Source organism: Pristiophorus japonicus, chromosome 11 (assembly GCF_044704955.1).
Source record: "Pristiophorus japonicus isolate sPriJap1 chromosome 11, sPriJap1.hap1, whole genome shotgun sequence".
NCBI lineage: Eukaryota > Metazoa > Chordata > Chondrichthyes > Pristiophoridae > Pristiophorus > Pristiophorus japonicus.
Window position 1 is genome coordinate 95529303 of NC_091987.1, and position 13096 is coordinate 95542398.

At 46.9% G+C, this 13096-nt stretch overlaps 1 protein-coding gene across 1 annotated transcript in view; it reads right to left on the minus strand.

Moving 5' to 3' along the window:
- The window catches only part of cpox (coproporphyrinogen oxidase), a 33867-nt gene extending 31458 nt beyond the window's left edge, over positions 1–2409 (minus strand). The window contains exon 1 of the mRNA XM_070893743.1: positions 1669–2409. Coding sequence (XP_070749844.1) covers positions 1669–2242 — 574 coding nt within the window. The 5' untranslated portion in view covers positions 2243–2409. The remainder of the gene's footprint in view (positions 1–1668) is intronic.
- Positions 2410–13096: the final 10687 nt, after the last annotated feature.

Genomic DNA, 13096 nt, shown 5'->3' on the forward strand with positions numbered 1-13096 from the left:
GTTAGTATCAGCCTTGTAAATCTTTTCTGCACCTTCAGTTCTTCTATATCATGTTTATAATATGGAGACCAGAACTCTGCACAGTACTCCAAGTACAGTCTAACCTAGCTTCTATACAAGTTTAACATAACCTCTCTGCCTTTCAATTCTATCCTTCTAGAAATTAACCCTAGTACCTTATTAGCTTTTTTATGGCCTTATTAACCAATGTCACTACTTTTAGTGATTTGTATATCTAGATCCCTTTTGCTCTTCTACTCCATAGAATCTTATTTTCCAAGAAGTACGTGGCTTCCTTAAGCTACCTATCAAAATGCACTCACACTTATCTATATTGAAATTAATTTACCCATTTTGAAAGTTTATTAATGTCATCTTGTATTTTGTCACAGTCTTCCTCAGTATTAACTATATCCCCCAATTTGACACTATCTGCAAATTTTGATATAGTACTTCCAATTCTCGAATCAAAATAATTTATGTAAATGGTGAACAATATAGTTCTAGCAGTGATCCTTGTGAAAAACCATTTCCCACCTTTTCCAGTCTGAGTAAATACCCTTAATTCCTACACTCAATTTTCAGTTTTGTGGCCAGCTAGTTATCCCTTCTGCTACTTGTCCCCGGACTCCAAATGTTCGGACCTTAATCATGAGTCTACTGTGCAGAACCTTATCGAAGGCCTTTTGAAAATCTAAATACATTACATCTAGTATATTAACAGATCTATCCTTTCTGTTACTTCCTCAAAGAATGCAATAAGGTTGGTCAAGCCATTACTTTCTCTTTTGAAATCAGTGCTGACTATTCTAAATTATATTTTTCAGGTTTCTAGATGTTTTCTATTACTTCCTTGAGTAAAGATTCCATTATCTTTCCTACCACCAATATTAAGCTAACTGGATGTATTCTATCTCCTTCTTTAAATATAGGAATTAAATTAGCTGTCTGCCAGTCCTCTGGCACTATTCCCTTTTCTAATGATTTTTTTAACATGTATGTAATAGTGCCTCTGATATCGCCTTCCCAACTTCTTTTAATGTGCATGGATGCAAACGATCCAGCCGAGGAGTTTTATCCTCTCCAAATTAGATTTTTTGATCTCTTCTAATGTCATGAGGCAAAGTAATTATTCAATATTTCTGGCATTATGCTGTCAACAATTTGCATATGCTGGTCACAGACGCAGGGTGCTTATAACTGAAAGATGGGAAACTGAAATTGGAAATATTTCCATTAAGTGGATCCTGTAATATTCTTGTTTGAAGAACATACAAAAATATTTTATCGCAATTCATTTATTTCAGTAATAACGTGTCACTTTTCAGGTTTGCATTCAGTTCCATAGAAAATGCATTTCTAAAATGCCTACTGTTAAAAAAACGTAAGTGCAGCTTTGATACACAATAACCTGATGCGTGGCTCTTCCCCCAAAATTACTTTTAAGATCGGAGCTGATTTAAATTGAAAAAAAATTGAAAGTACTCAAAATATCTGATTTAGGTTTATTGCCCAAACAACTTGAGCATAGGTTTGTCAACAGAATGTGTGTACGCTTCATTCACACAGCCAGGAGTTTCACTGACGGATTGACGTCGCCCCACAACTTCCTCTACTGTACTCAAACATGGCCATTTGCACGTAGACATGACGTTGCGAAACCTTTACCTTCTTTGCGGTTCCATCGGTCGACTTTGAATCCCTGACCACCGTCTACTTCAGCCAAAGCTTTGCAAACATCAGCCTGAACATCCAGGATCAGCAATTCCATCTTAGTCCTCATGTCATCCTTATTTTCCAGCAGGGTGTTGATATCGGTCACCGGCTCCGACATGAAGTGACCGCAATTCTGCAACACCTCGTCCAGCGCCGGCGGCTCCCGATCGGCCGGCAAGCTTTTCGCCGCCATCACAGCCCGCTTGCGGCCAAAGCCGAAGCCGGCCACGGTCGCTCCCACCAGCACGGCGGCGGTGCCAGCCAGCCACCTCTGGCGGAAAGCGTCCCGCGGTGGCAGCGCCCCAGCGCCGCCCGCGCTGAGCCATCTCACGCCCAGCGAGCGCTGGCGAGCGGCGGCGGATCTCCCTGCCAGACACGAGAAGGCGGTGCTGCCGTGCTGCTGTTGCGCTGCAGCCACAGCTGATGCCTTGGCTTTGGCGATGGCCAAGCGGCGGCTGCAGCTGCTGCTGCTTACGCCGGCGCTGCTCCCCGGCACGCACCGACCCAGCGCGAGGAGCCGGGACATGACCAGCCACAGTCTGGCTCTCGCCCACACAACGTTCGAATCCGGGACAATGGCAAGTTCAGCTCTGCTTTGCGCTGGTGGCCTGACACGACCCCGCCGTCTTCTCAATAATAACACTGCCAACCCGCAATTCCTATTGCACCTGAGATTCCAGAACAAGAGCCGAGAGCGCATGGGCAACCGCGCTGGGGGCGGGCGGGGGGTGTCTTCTGGGATTTGTAGTTGGATTGGCCAGGGGGACGGGCCGCGAGAGAAAAAGCAAGCACCAAAGCAAAGACCCTAAGGGTCATCGACCCAAAACGTTAACTCTTGCTTCCTTTCCACTGATGCTGCCTGACCTACTAAGATTTCCAGCATTTTCTCTTTTTTATTATAGAAAATGCAAGCACTTGCTTTTGCCACTTCATGACGAAGGGTCATGGAGACCCGAAACGTTAACTCTGGTTTCTCTCTGGTACCTTACCCGCTGAGTGTTTCCAGCAGTTTTTTGTTTCTATTTCAGATTCCATCGTCCGCAGTGTTTTGCTTTTGTACTTGCATTCCCTCATCGCCTTTCATGACCTTAGCATGTCCTTAAAGTACTTTTGAAGTGTAGTCACTATTGCAATACAGTGAAAAAGGAGGCAGCCAGTTAGGATCATAGAAGGACGCCATTTCACCTGTTGAGCCCCTATCGGCTCTCTGCTGGAGCATTTCATCTAGTACCATGCCCCCGCCCTTTCCTCATAGCCCTGCAATTTTTTTTCCTTCAGACACTTATCCAATTCCCTTTTGAAAGCTGTGATTGAGTCTGCCTCCACCATCCTTTCAGGCAGTGCATTCCAGATCCTAACCACTCTCTGCGTACAAATGTTTTTCCTCATGTTGTCTTTGCAATAGCAATGAGATAAATCTGTTTTTAATTCATTCTTGGTGTTGTGTTGGCAATAACTGTTAGACTGAGTACTGTTTAACTCCAAGAGGTATGACCTTGGCTCTGCTTTATTAAGGCCCAAAGTGACTAATATACAAAATGGCTGGCCTTTTATACTTGGGCTGCACACATATGCATGCAGCCCAATGGCCTCCAACAGTGACGCCATCTAGTGGCTAGTGATCCCAAAAGTACATACATGACAATACCCCCCTCTGAGATATTAACACAGTCTTTTACAAACTAAGATGATCTGGTGTTCTATGCTCCCGGGTTGACTGTCTCAGTTCAACTCCAGCCTTGGGTGAGTGTTCAGAGTCTGTTGTGACTGCTGGCTGGGTGGCTGACCTGGTGGGAGTGGCAATAGCCATGTCGGGTATTGAAAGTCCATTTTCATTGAACATGTCAGTGATTGAAAGTCCCGATTCACTGATGACCACTCAGTCCTCTGATGACTTGGGGTAGGTTGGTTGGTCATTGATTGTCTCTTCCTCCGACTGTTCCAGTTTGTCTGTGTGCCGCAGCTTTGTCTGATCCATATGTTTCCTGCATGCTTGCCCATTTTTGAGCTTGACAATAAATACTCTGTTGCCCTCCTTGGCCATGACAGTACCAGCGATCCACTTGGGACCCTGACCATAATTAAGAACATATATAGGATCATTTACAGAAATATCGCGTGACACAGCTGCGCGATCGTGGTACCCTTGCTGACTTTGTCTTCTATACTTAACATGATTATTCAAGTCAGGATGTACAAGAGATAGCTTGGTCTTAAGACCTCTTCATCATTAGTTCAGCAGGCGAGACCCTGGTAAGCGTGTGTGGTCTTGTCCTGTAACTAAGCAGTGTGCATGACAGGCGGGTCTGCAGTGACCCTTGGGTTACTCGCTTCATACTCTGCTTTATGATTTGGACAGCACATTCTGCTTGCCCATTGGATGCAGGTTTGAACGGTGCTGACCTTACATGTTTGATACCATTGAGTTTCATGAACTCTCGAAACTCCTGACTGGTGAAGCACGATCCATTGTCGCTAACAACAATGTCAGACAGACCATGTGTTGTGAACATGACACTGAGATTCTCAATGGTAGCTGTGGATGTGCTGGATGACATGATTATTATACACTCTATCCACTTCGAATATGCATCCACCACAACTAAAAACATCTTCCTCAGGAAGGGACCTGCAAAGTCTATGTGGATCCTGGACGATGGTTTGGACGGCCATGACCACAGACTCAGTGGCGATTCCGCTGGTGTTTTGCTGAGCTACATGCAAGTGTTGCACTGATGCATGCATGATTCCAGGTCAGAGTCAATTCCCGGCCACCATACATGAGACCTGGCGAAGGCTTTCATCATTACAATGCCGGGATGTGTGCTATGTAGCTCACAAACAATTTTCTCTCTCCCTTTCTTGGGCATAACAACACAATTGCCCCACAGTATGCAATCCGACTGAATAGACAGTTCATCTTTGCGACGAATGTAAGGTTTGGTCTCCTCGCACATTTGCTTAGGTATGGCAGACCAATCACCTTTGAGGATGCAACTCTTCACCACTGATAAAATCGGGTTCCCGGCTGGTCCAGGTCTTAACTTGTTGAACTGTGACAGGGGTTCTTTCACTCTCAAAAGCATCCATAACTAACAATTAGTCCATCGGTTTTGGAGTTTCCACCTCCAGTGTGGGCAACAGCAGACGGCTCAAAGCATCGGCACAATTCTCGGTGCCAGGTCTATGGTGAATGATATTATCATAAGCGGATAATGTCAGCGGCCACCTCTGGATGCGGGTGAAGCATTGGTATTGATACCTTTGTTGTCAGAGAACAGTGAAATGAGAGACTTGTGATCTGTCTCCAGTTCAAACTGAAGACCAAACAGGTACTGATGCATCTTTTTAACCCCATACACACAGTCTAGTGCTTCTTTCTCTACCATGCTGTAGGCTCTTTCCGCTTTAGACAAACTTTTTGAAGCATATACGACTGGTTGAAGTTTACCTGACTCTTTAGCTTGTTGAAGTACGCAACCAATTCCATATGACGAAGCATCACAGGTCAATACTAAACGTTTACATGGGTCATAATGTACCAGCAGCTTGTTAGAGCAAAGCAGATTAGTGGCTTTCTCAAAAGCTCTGTCTTGAGACGCATCCCACACCCAGTTGTCACCTTTTCTTAGCAGCATGTGCAGTGGTTCTAATAAGGTGCTCAATTTAGGTAGGAAGTTACCAAAGTAGTTGAGTAGACCCAGGAACGAAGGTTGCTCTGTCACATTCTGTGGCTTGGGTGCATTCTTGATGGCCTTGGTTTTCACGTCCGTGGGCCTGATGCCGTCAGCAGCAATTTTCCTCCCTAGGAATTCGACCTCTGGTGCTGTGAAGATGCACTTAGAGCATTTCAGTCTGAGTCCCACTTTGTCCAGACAATGTAGAGCCTCTTCCAGGTTGTTCAGATGTTCATCGGAGTCGCGACCTGTGATCAGGATGTCATCTTGGAACACGACGGTTCTGGGAACGAACTTCAGTAGACTCTCCATATTCCTCTGAAATATTGCTGCAGCTGAGCGAATTCCAAAACTGTGATAAATAAACAGTCCTTTATGCGTGTTAATGCACGTAAATCTCTTCGACATCTCGACCAGCTCCTGTGTCATGTAGGCCGACGTCCAGTCCAGTCTGGTGAACGACTTCCCTCCGGCTAGTGTTGCAAACAAGTCATTCAGCTTTCAGTAATGGGTACTGATCCTGTTTTGAACCCTGTTGAACATATCCTTGTAGTCTTCACAGATTCTGACTGTGCCATCGCTTTTCAGCACAGGAGCAAGGGGGCTGGCCCATTCATTAAATTCAACCGATGATATGATCCCTTCATGCTGGAGTCGGTCCATTTCAATTTTGACCTTCTCCCTCATCATATACAGAACTGGCCGAGCTTTATGATGGATGGGTCTTGCATCCGAGTCCACGTGGATCTGCACCTTGGCTCCCGTGAAGTTGCTGATGCCTGGTTCGAACAGCGAGGGGAACTTGCTCAGTACTTGGGCACATATATCTTTCTCCGAGGACAACGCCGTGATGTCGTTCCAATCACAGCTGATTTTTTTAAGTCAGTTCCTGCCGAACAGCGTTGAGCCATTGCCTGGAACAATCCATAGCGGTAACTCGTGAACCGCACCGTCATACAACACTTTAATTGTGGCACTGCCAATCACCGTTATGAGTTCTTTGGTGTACGTGCGCAACTTGGCATTGACTGGACTCAGCCTGGGCCTCACAGCCTTAGTATCCCACAGCTTGTTGAATGCCCTCTGTCTTATTATCGATTGACTCGCCCCCGTGTCCAGTTCCATCGATAACGGCACCCCATTAAATTTCACGTTGATCATTATCGGTTTGCACTTAGTTAGGAATGAGTACAGTCCATACACTTCCTCCTCTGGTATCTCGGATTGCATATCCGGATCCGCGCTAGTCTGACCATCATCCTCCACGTGGTGTGTCGCAGCACGCTTGCTCATCTGTGGACACTTGCGCTGGAGATGCTCCACTCTCAGACAGCCTTTGCAACTATATTGCTTAAATCGCCACTGCTGGTGCCAGTGATTTCCCTCACAACGCCAACACGGAAAAATCGGAAGCATTTCCGATGGCGGACTTTGGGTAGCCACAAGTTTTGTGTACGCAGTCGGGTAGGCCCTGCCGTGTGCCGCTCTGCCGAACGCCGAATCAATCATATTTACAGTACTTGCTGAATTTCGATTTTTCACTGATATCTGCTTTAGACTTCTATTCGTTGTCATGCATGACTGAGCGATCGTGCTGGACCTGTTCAAGTCCAATGTCTCCACCGCCAGTAGTTTACGCAGGATCACCTTGTGGTTGATGCCGATTACAAAGAAGTCCCGCAGCATGTCTGCCAACACAGCCCCGAACTTACACGGTCTCGCTAGATGTCTCAGGTCAGCAACAAATTCTGCCGCATTCTGGTCCTCTGAGCGAACATGCGTGTAAAATCTGTATTTCGAGATTATGATGTCTTCGTCTGGGTTATGGTGGTCCTGTACCAGTGTACACAATTCTTCATACGTCTTCTCCGTTGGACACACAGGCAGGAGTAAATTCTTTATCAGCCCATAAAATTTTGGACCGCAAACCGTGAGTGTTATGTATGTAAACCTGTAATTACCATGTCTAACCACCAGAGGGCTTCTCCCCTGGAGTCCCAAGGGATCCCACAATCCCTTGGGAGCACCTGTATATAAGGAGGCCTCACAGGCTGGAAAGGCACTCTGAGATCTGCAATAAAGGACTACAGTCACACTTACTTTGAGCTTGCAGTATCTAGTCTGACTCTTTATCTAAGACATAACAACTGGTGATGAGATACAGATAACGAACCCCAACGTAAAAATGCAGAGCACTGTGGGCATCCTGGAGAAATTTTCAGAGGGAGATGATTGGGAAACCTTCATGGAGCAACTTGACCAATACTTCATGGCCAATGAGCTGGAAGGAGAAGCGAATTCTGCCAAACGAAGGGTGATCCTTCTCACCATTTGCGGGGCGATCCTTCTCATCATTTATATGGCCTCAGGAAAAACCTGCTCGCTCCAGCAAAACCCCAGACAAGTCATACGATGAGTTGTGCACACTGGTCCGAGAGCATCTAAACCCGAAGGAAAGTGTTCTGATGGCGAGGTATTGGTTCTACACCTACAAGAGATCTGAAGACCAGGAAGTGGCGAGCTACGTCGCCAAGCTAAAGTGCCTTACAGAACATTGTGAATTTGAAGGACACTTGGGGCATATGCTCAGGGACTTCTTTGTACTTGGCATTGGCCATGAAGTAATACTTCGCAAACTTTTGACTGTAGAGACACCAACCTTGAGTAAAGCCATAGTGATAGCCCAGACGTTTATCTCCACCAGTGACAATACCAAAAAAATTACACAGCACCCTAGTGCTGCTGCAAGTACTGTGAACAAAGTAACGTTGTTTTCGAATCGAAATGTACATGGAAGGACTTACATGCCTGTAGCTGCACGTTCGCAGATCGGAGTCCGCCATCAAGGGTGGTGTGAATACAAGGCAATTAACACCTTGTTGGCGCTGCGGGGGTGATCATCGATTCCATTCATGCCGCTTCAAAGGATACGTTTGCAAGGGTTGTGGAACAATGGGACACCTCTAATGTATGTGCAGGCAAGTTGCAAACCCTGCTAATCCTGCAAACCACCATGTTGCAAAAGAGGACAGATCCATGGTGGATCATGACGAACCAGAGCCTCAGACCAAGGAGGCAGAGGTATATGGGGTGCACACATTTACCACAAAGTGTCCCCCGATAATGCTGAAGGTTGAATTAAATGGACTCCCGGTGTCCATGGAGCTGGACACGGATGCAAGCCAGTCTATAATGAATAAAAAGATTTTCAATAAGTTGTGGTGCAACAAGGCTTCAAGGCAAGTCCTGACTCCCATTCATACCAAACTTAGAATGTACACAAAGGAACTGATTCCCATAAAGGTCTCCTACGATGGAGCGGTGCACGATTTATCACTCTGGGTGGTACCGGGCAATGGCCCCACGCTGTTCGGCAGGAGCTGGCTGGGAAAGATACGCTGGAACTGGGACGACGTCCGAGCGCTTTCGTCCGTCGACGACACCTCATGTGCCCAGGTCCTAAGCAAGTTCCCCTCCCTGTTTGAACCAGGCATCGGGAAGTTCCAAGGAGCAAAAGTGCAGATCCATTTGATTCTGGGGTGCGACCCATTCATCACAAGGTGAGAGCGGTACCTTACATGATGAGGGTGGAGATCGAGCTGGACAGGCTACAATGAGAGGGCATCATTTCGCCAATCGAATTCAATGAGTGGGCCAGTCAGATTGTTCCAGTCCTCAAGGGAGACTGCACCATCAGAATCTGTGGTGATTACAAAGTAACTATCAATCGTTTCTTGCTGCAGGATCAATACCCGCTACCAAAGGCAGATGACCTATTTGCGACGCTGGTGGGAGGGAAAACGTTCACGAAGCTAGACTTGACTTCAGCCTACATGACGCAGGAGCTGGAGGAATCTTCACAAGGCTTCACCTGCATCAACACGCACAAAGGTCTTTTCGTTTACAACAGATACCCATATGGGATTCGATCGGCTGCGATGATATTCCAGAGGAACATGGAAAGCTTGCTGAAGTTGGTCCCGCAAACAGTGGTCTTCCAGGACGACATCTTGGTTACAGATCGGGACACCGTCGAGCACCTGCAGAACCTGGAGGAGGTTCTTAGTCGGCTTAATCGTGTGGGGCTCAGGCTAAAATGCTCAAAGTGCGTTTTCCTGGCACCTGAAGTGGAGTTCCTGGGGAGAAGAATCATGGCGGATGGCATCAGGCCTACCAATTCGAAGACGAAGGCAATCAAGAATGCACCGAGACCACAGAACGTGACGGAGCTGCGGTCCTTTCTAGGACTCCTGAACTATTTTGGTAACTTCTTACCGGGTCTTAGCACATTGTTAGAACCCCTGAACTCTTTACTGTGTAAGGGAGATGAATGGGTATAGGGTAAAAGCCAAGAAAATGCCTTTGAGAAAGCTAGGAAGCTGTTATGTTCAAACAAATTGCTTGTGTTGTACGATCCATGTAAACGTTTGGTACTAGCATGTGATGCATCGTCGTACGGGGCCGGGTGTGTATTGCATCAAGCTAATGAATTTGGGAAATTGCAACCGGTTGCTTATGCATCCAGAAGTCTGTCCAAGGCCGAGAGGGCCTACAGTATGATCGAAAAAGTAGCTTTAGCGTGTGTTTACAGGGTAAAGAAAATGCATCAATATCTGTTCGGGCTCAAATTTGAATTGGAAACCGACCATAAGCCTCTTATATCCCTCTTTTCTGAAAATAAGGGGATAAATATGAATGCATCGGCCCTCATCCAGAGATGGGCGCTCATGTTGTCCGCATACAACTACGCCATCCGCCACAGGCCAGGCACAGAAAACTGTCTCTCAGTAGGCTACCATTGCCCACCACCGGGGTGGAGATGGCACAGCCAGCAGATTTAGTTATGGTAATGGAAGCATCGAGAGTGAGCAATCATCTGTTACCGCCCGACAGATTAGAACCTGGACGAGCCAGGACCCCTTACTATCCTTCGTAAAAAAACTGTGTGCTCCACAGGAGTTGGTCTAATGTCCCATTAGAGATGCAGGAAGAAATAAAGCTGTGCCAGCGGCGAAAAGATGAAATGTCTATACAGGCAGACTGCCTCCTATGGGGTAATCGGGTAGTTGTGCCAAAAAAGGGCAGGGACACTTTCATTCGTGATCTCCACAGTACCCACCCAGGCATTGTAATGATGAAAGTGATAGCCAGATCCCACGTGTGGTCGCCCGGTATCGATGCAGATTTAGAGTCCTGTGTGCACAAATGTAATACATGTTCCCAGTTAAGCAATGCACCCAGGGAGGCACCACTAAACCATGGTCCAGGGTTCATGTCGACTATGCAGGCCCATTCTTGGGAAAAATGTTTTTATTGGTTGTAGATACATAATGCAAATGGATTGAATGTGTGATAAAGTCGGCAAGCATGTCCACTGCCACCATTGAAAGCCTACGGGCTATGTTTGCCATGCACGGCCTGCCTGATGTCCTTGTAAGTGACAATGGGCCGTGCTTTACCAGTGCTGAATTCAAGGAATTCATGACCCGCAATGGGGTCAAGCATGTCACATCTGCCCCATTTAAGCCAGCGTCCAATGGTCATGCAGAACGAGCAGTTCAAACAATCAAGCAGAGCTTGAAAAGGGTAACTGAAGGCTCACTGCAGACTTGCTCATCACGAGTCCTGTTTAGTTACCGCACAAGATCCCACTCACTCACCGGGGTCCCTCCTGCTGAACTGCTCATGAAAAGCGCACAAGACAAAGCTCTCGTTAGTCCACCCTGATCTACACGAACAGGTAGAGAACAGGCAGCTTCAACAGAATACATATCATGATCGTGCAAATGTGTCACGCGAAATTGAAGTAAATGATCCTGTATTTGTGTTGAACTATGGACACGGTCCCAAGTGGATTGCTGGCACTGTTTTGGCCAAAGAGGGGAGTAGGGTGTTTGTGGTCAAACTCGCAAATGGACTCACCTGCAGAAAACACTTAGACCAAACCAACTTCAGATTTGCAGACTATCCAGAACAACCCACAATAGACTCTATCTTTTTCGATCCTCCAACACACGCACACGTGGCAACCGATCCAGCGGTTGACCATGAAGCAGAACCCATCACCCGCAGCAGCCCAGCAAGACTCACCATCCCCAGTAGCCCAGCAAGGCCAGCTGTGCAGCAGCCCATGAAGGCCCAGCAAGGCCAGCTGTGCAGCAGCCCAGCGAAGGCCCAACAAACGATTCACCAACACCAGCATTTGCACCGAGACAATCAACCAGGGAAAGGAAGGCCCCAGATCGACTCACATTGTAAATAGTTAACTATTAATTTTTGGGGGGCGCGGGGGGAGTGTTGTTATGTATGTAAACCTGTAATTATCATGTCTAACCACCAGAGGGCTTATCCCCTGGAGTCCAAGGGATCACACAATCCCTTGGGAGCACCTGTATATAAGGAGGCCTCACAGGTTGGAGAGGCACTCTGAGATCTGCAATAAGGAACTACGGTCACATTTACTTTGAGCTTGCAGTATCTAGTCTGACTATCCAAGACATAACAGTGAGGAACACCATCCGGTGCCGGTCTGCGTCGCCGACCTCCTCCATTTTGTTGGCCACGAAGAACTGGCTCAAACGGATCACAAAGTCTGCCCAATCTTCTCCTTCCACAAATCGCTCTAACAATCCAATTGTGCTCATTTTTGCATGCAAAGGTTCTTGTTGCCTCATCGCCAAATGTGTATGCAATAACTGTTAGACTGAGTACTGTATAACTCCAAGATATATGACCTTTGCTTGGCTTTATTAAGGCCCAAAGTGACTAATATACAAAATGGCTGGCCTTTTATACTTGGGCTGCACACACGTGCGTGCATGACACTTGGGACATTAAATGGTAGGATACTGAGAAGTGTAGAGGAACAAAGGGACCTTGGAGTGCATGTCCATAGATCCTTGAAAGTAGCAGGCCAGGTAGATAAGGCGGTTAAGAAGGCATACAGAATGCTTGCCTTTATTAGCCGAGGCATAGAATACAAGAGCAGGGGGTTATGCTTGAACTGTATAAAACACTGGTTAGGCCACAGCTGGAGTGCCGCATTACAGGAAGGACGTGATTGCAATGGAGAGGGTACAGAGGAGATTTATGAGGATGTTGCTGGGAGTGGAGAATCTAAGCTATGAGGACAGATTGGATAGGCTGGATTTGTTTTCTATTGAAACGGAGGAGGCTGAGGGGAGATCTCATTGAGGTATACAAAATTATGAGGGGCCTAGATATAGTGGATAGAAAAGGCCTATTTCCCTTAGCAGAGGGATCGACAACCTGGGGGCATAAATTTAAAGTAATTGGTAGAAGGATTTGAGGGGAAATTTCTTCACGCAGAGAGTTGTGGGGGCCTGGAACTCACTGCCTGAAAGGCTGGTAGAGGCAGAAACCTTCACCACATTTAAAAAGTATTTGGATGTGCACCTGAAGTGCCGTAACCTGCAGGGTTACGGACCTGGAGCTGGAAAGTGGGATTAGGCTCAAGTTTTGAGCTCGGCACGATGCTGAGTTCTTCCGTTGCCTTCACCTCTGTGCCCACATCTTTGGCCAGCAGTCTTCCTACAACCCCCCTCCCCCACCACCCCTTTCTCCCGTCTTCAGAATTCTCATTCTACCTGGACCCCAACCTCTAGCCTCTTACCCCCTCTAGATCTTTTCGTTGGGAACTGCTGGCGTGACATCGGCTGACACAATTTCTCTACTCCCCTCAC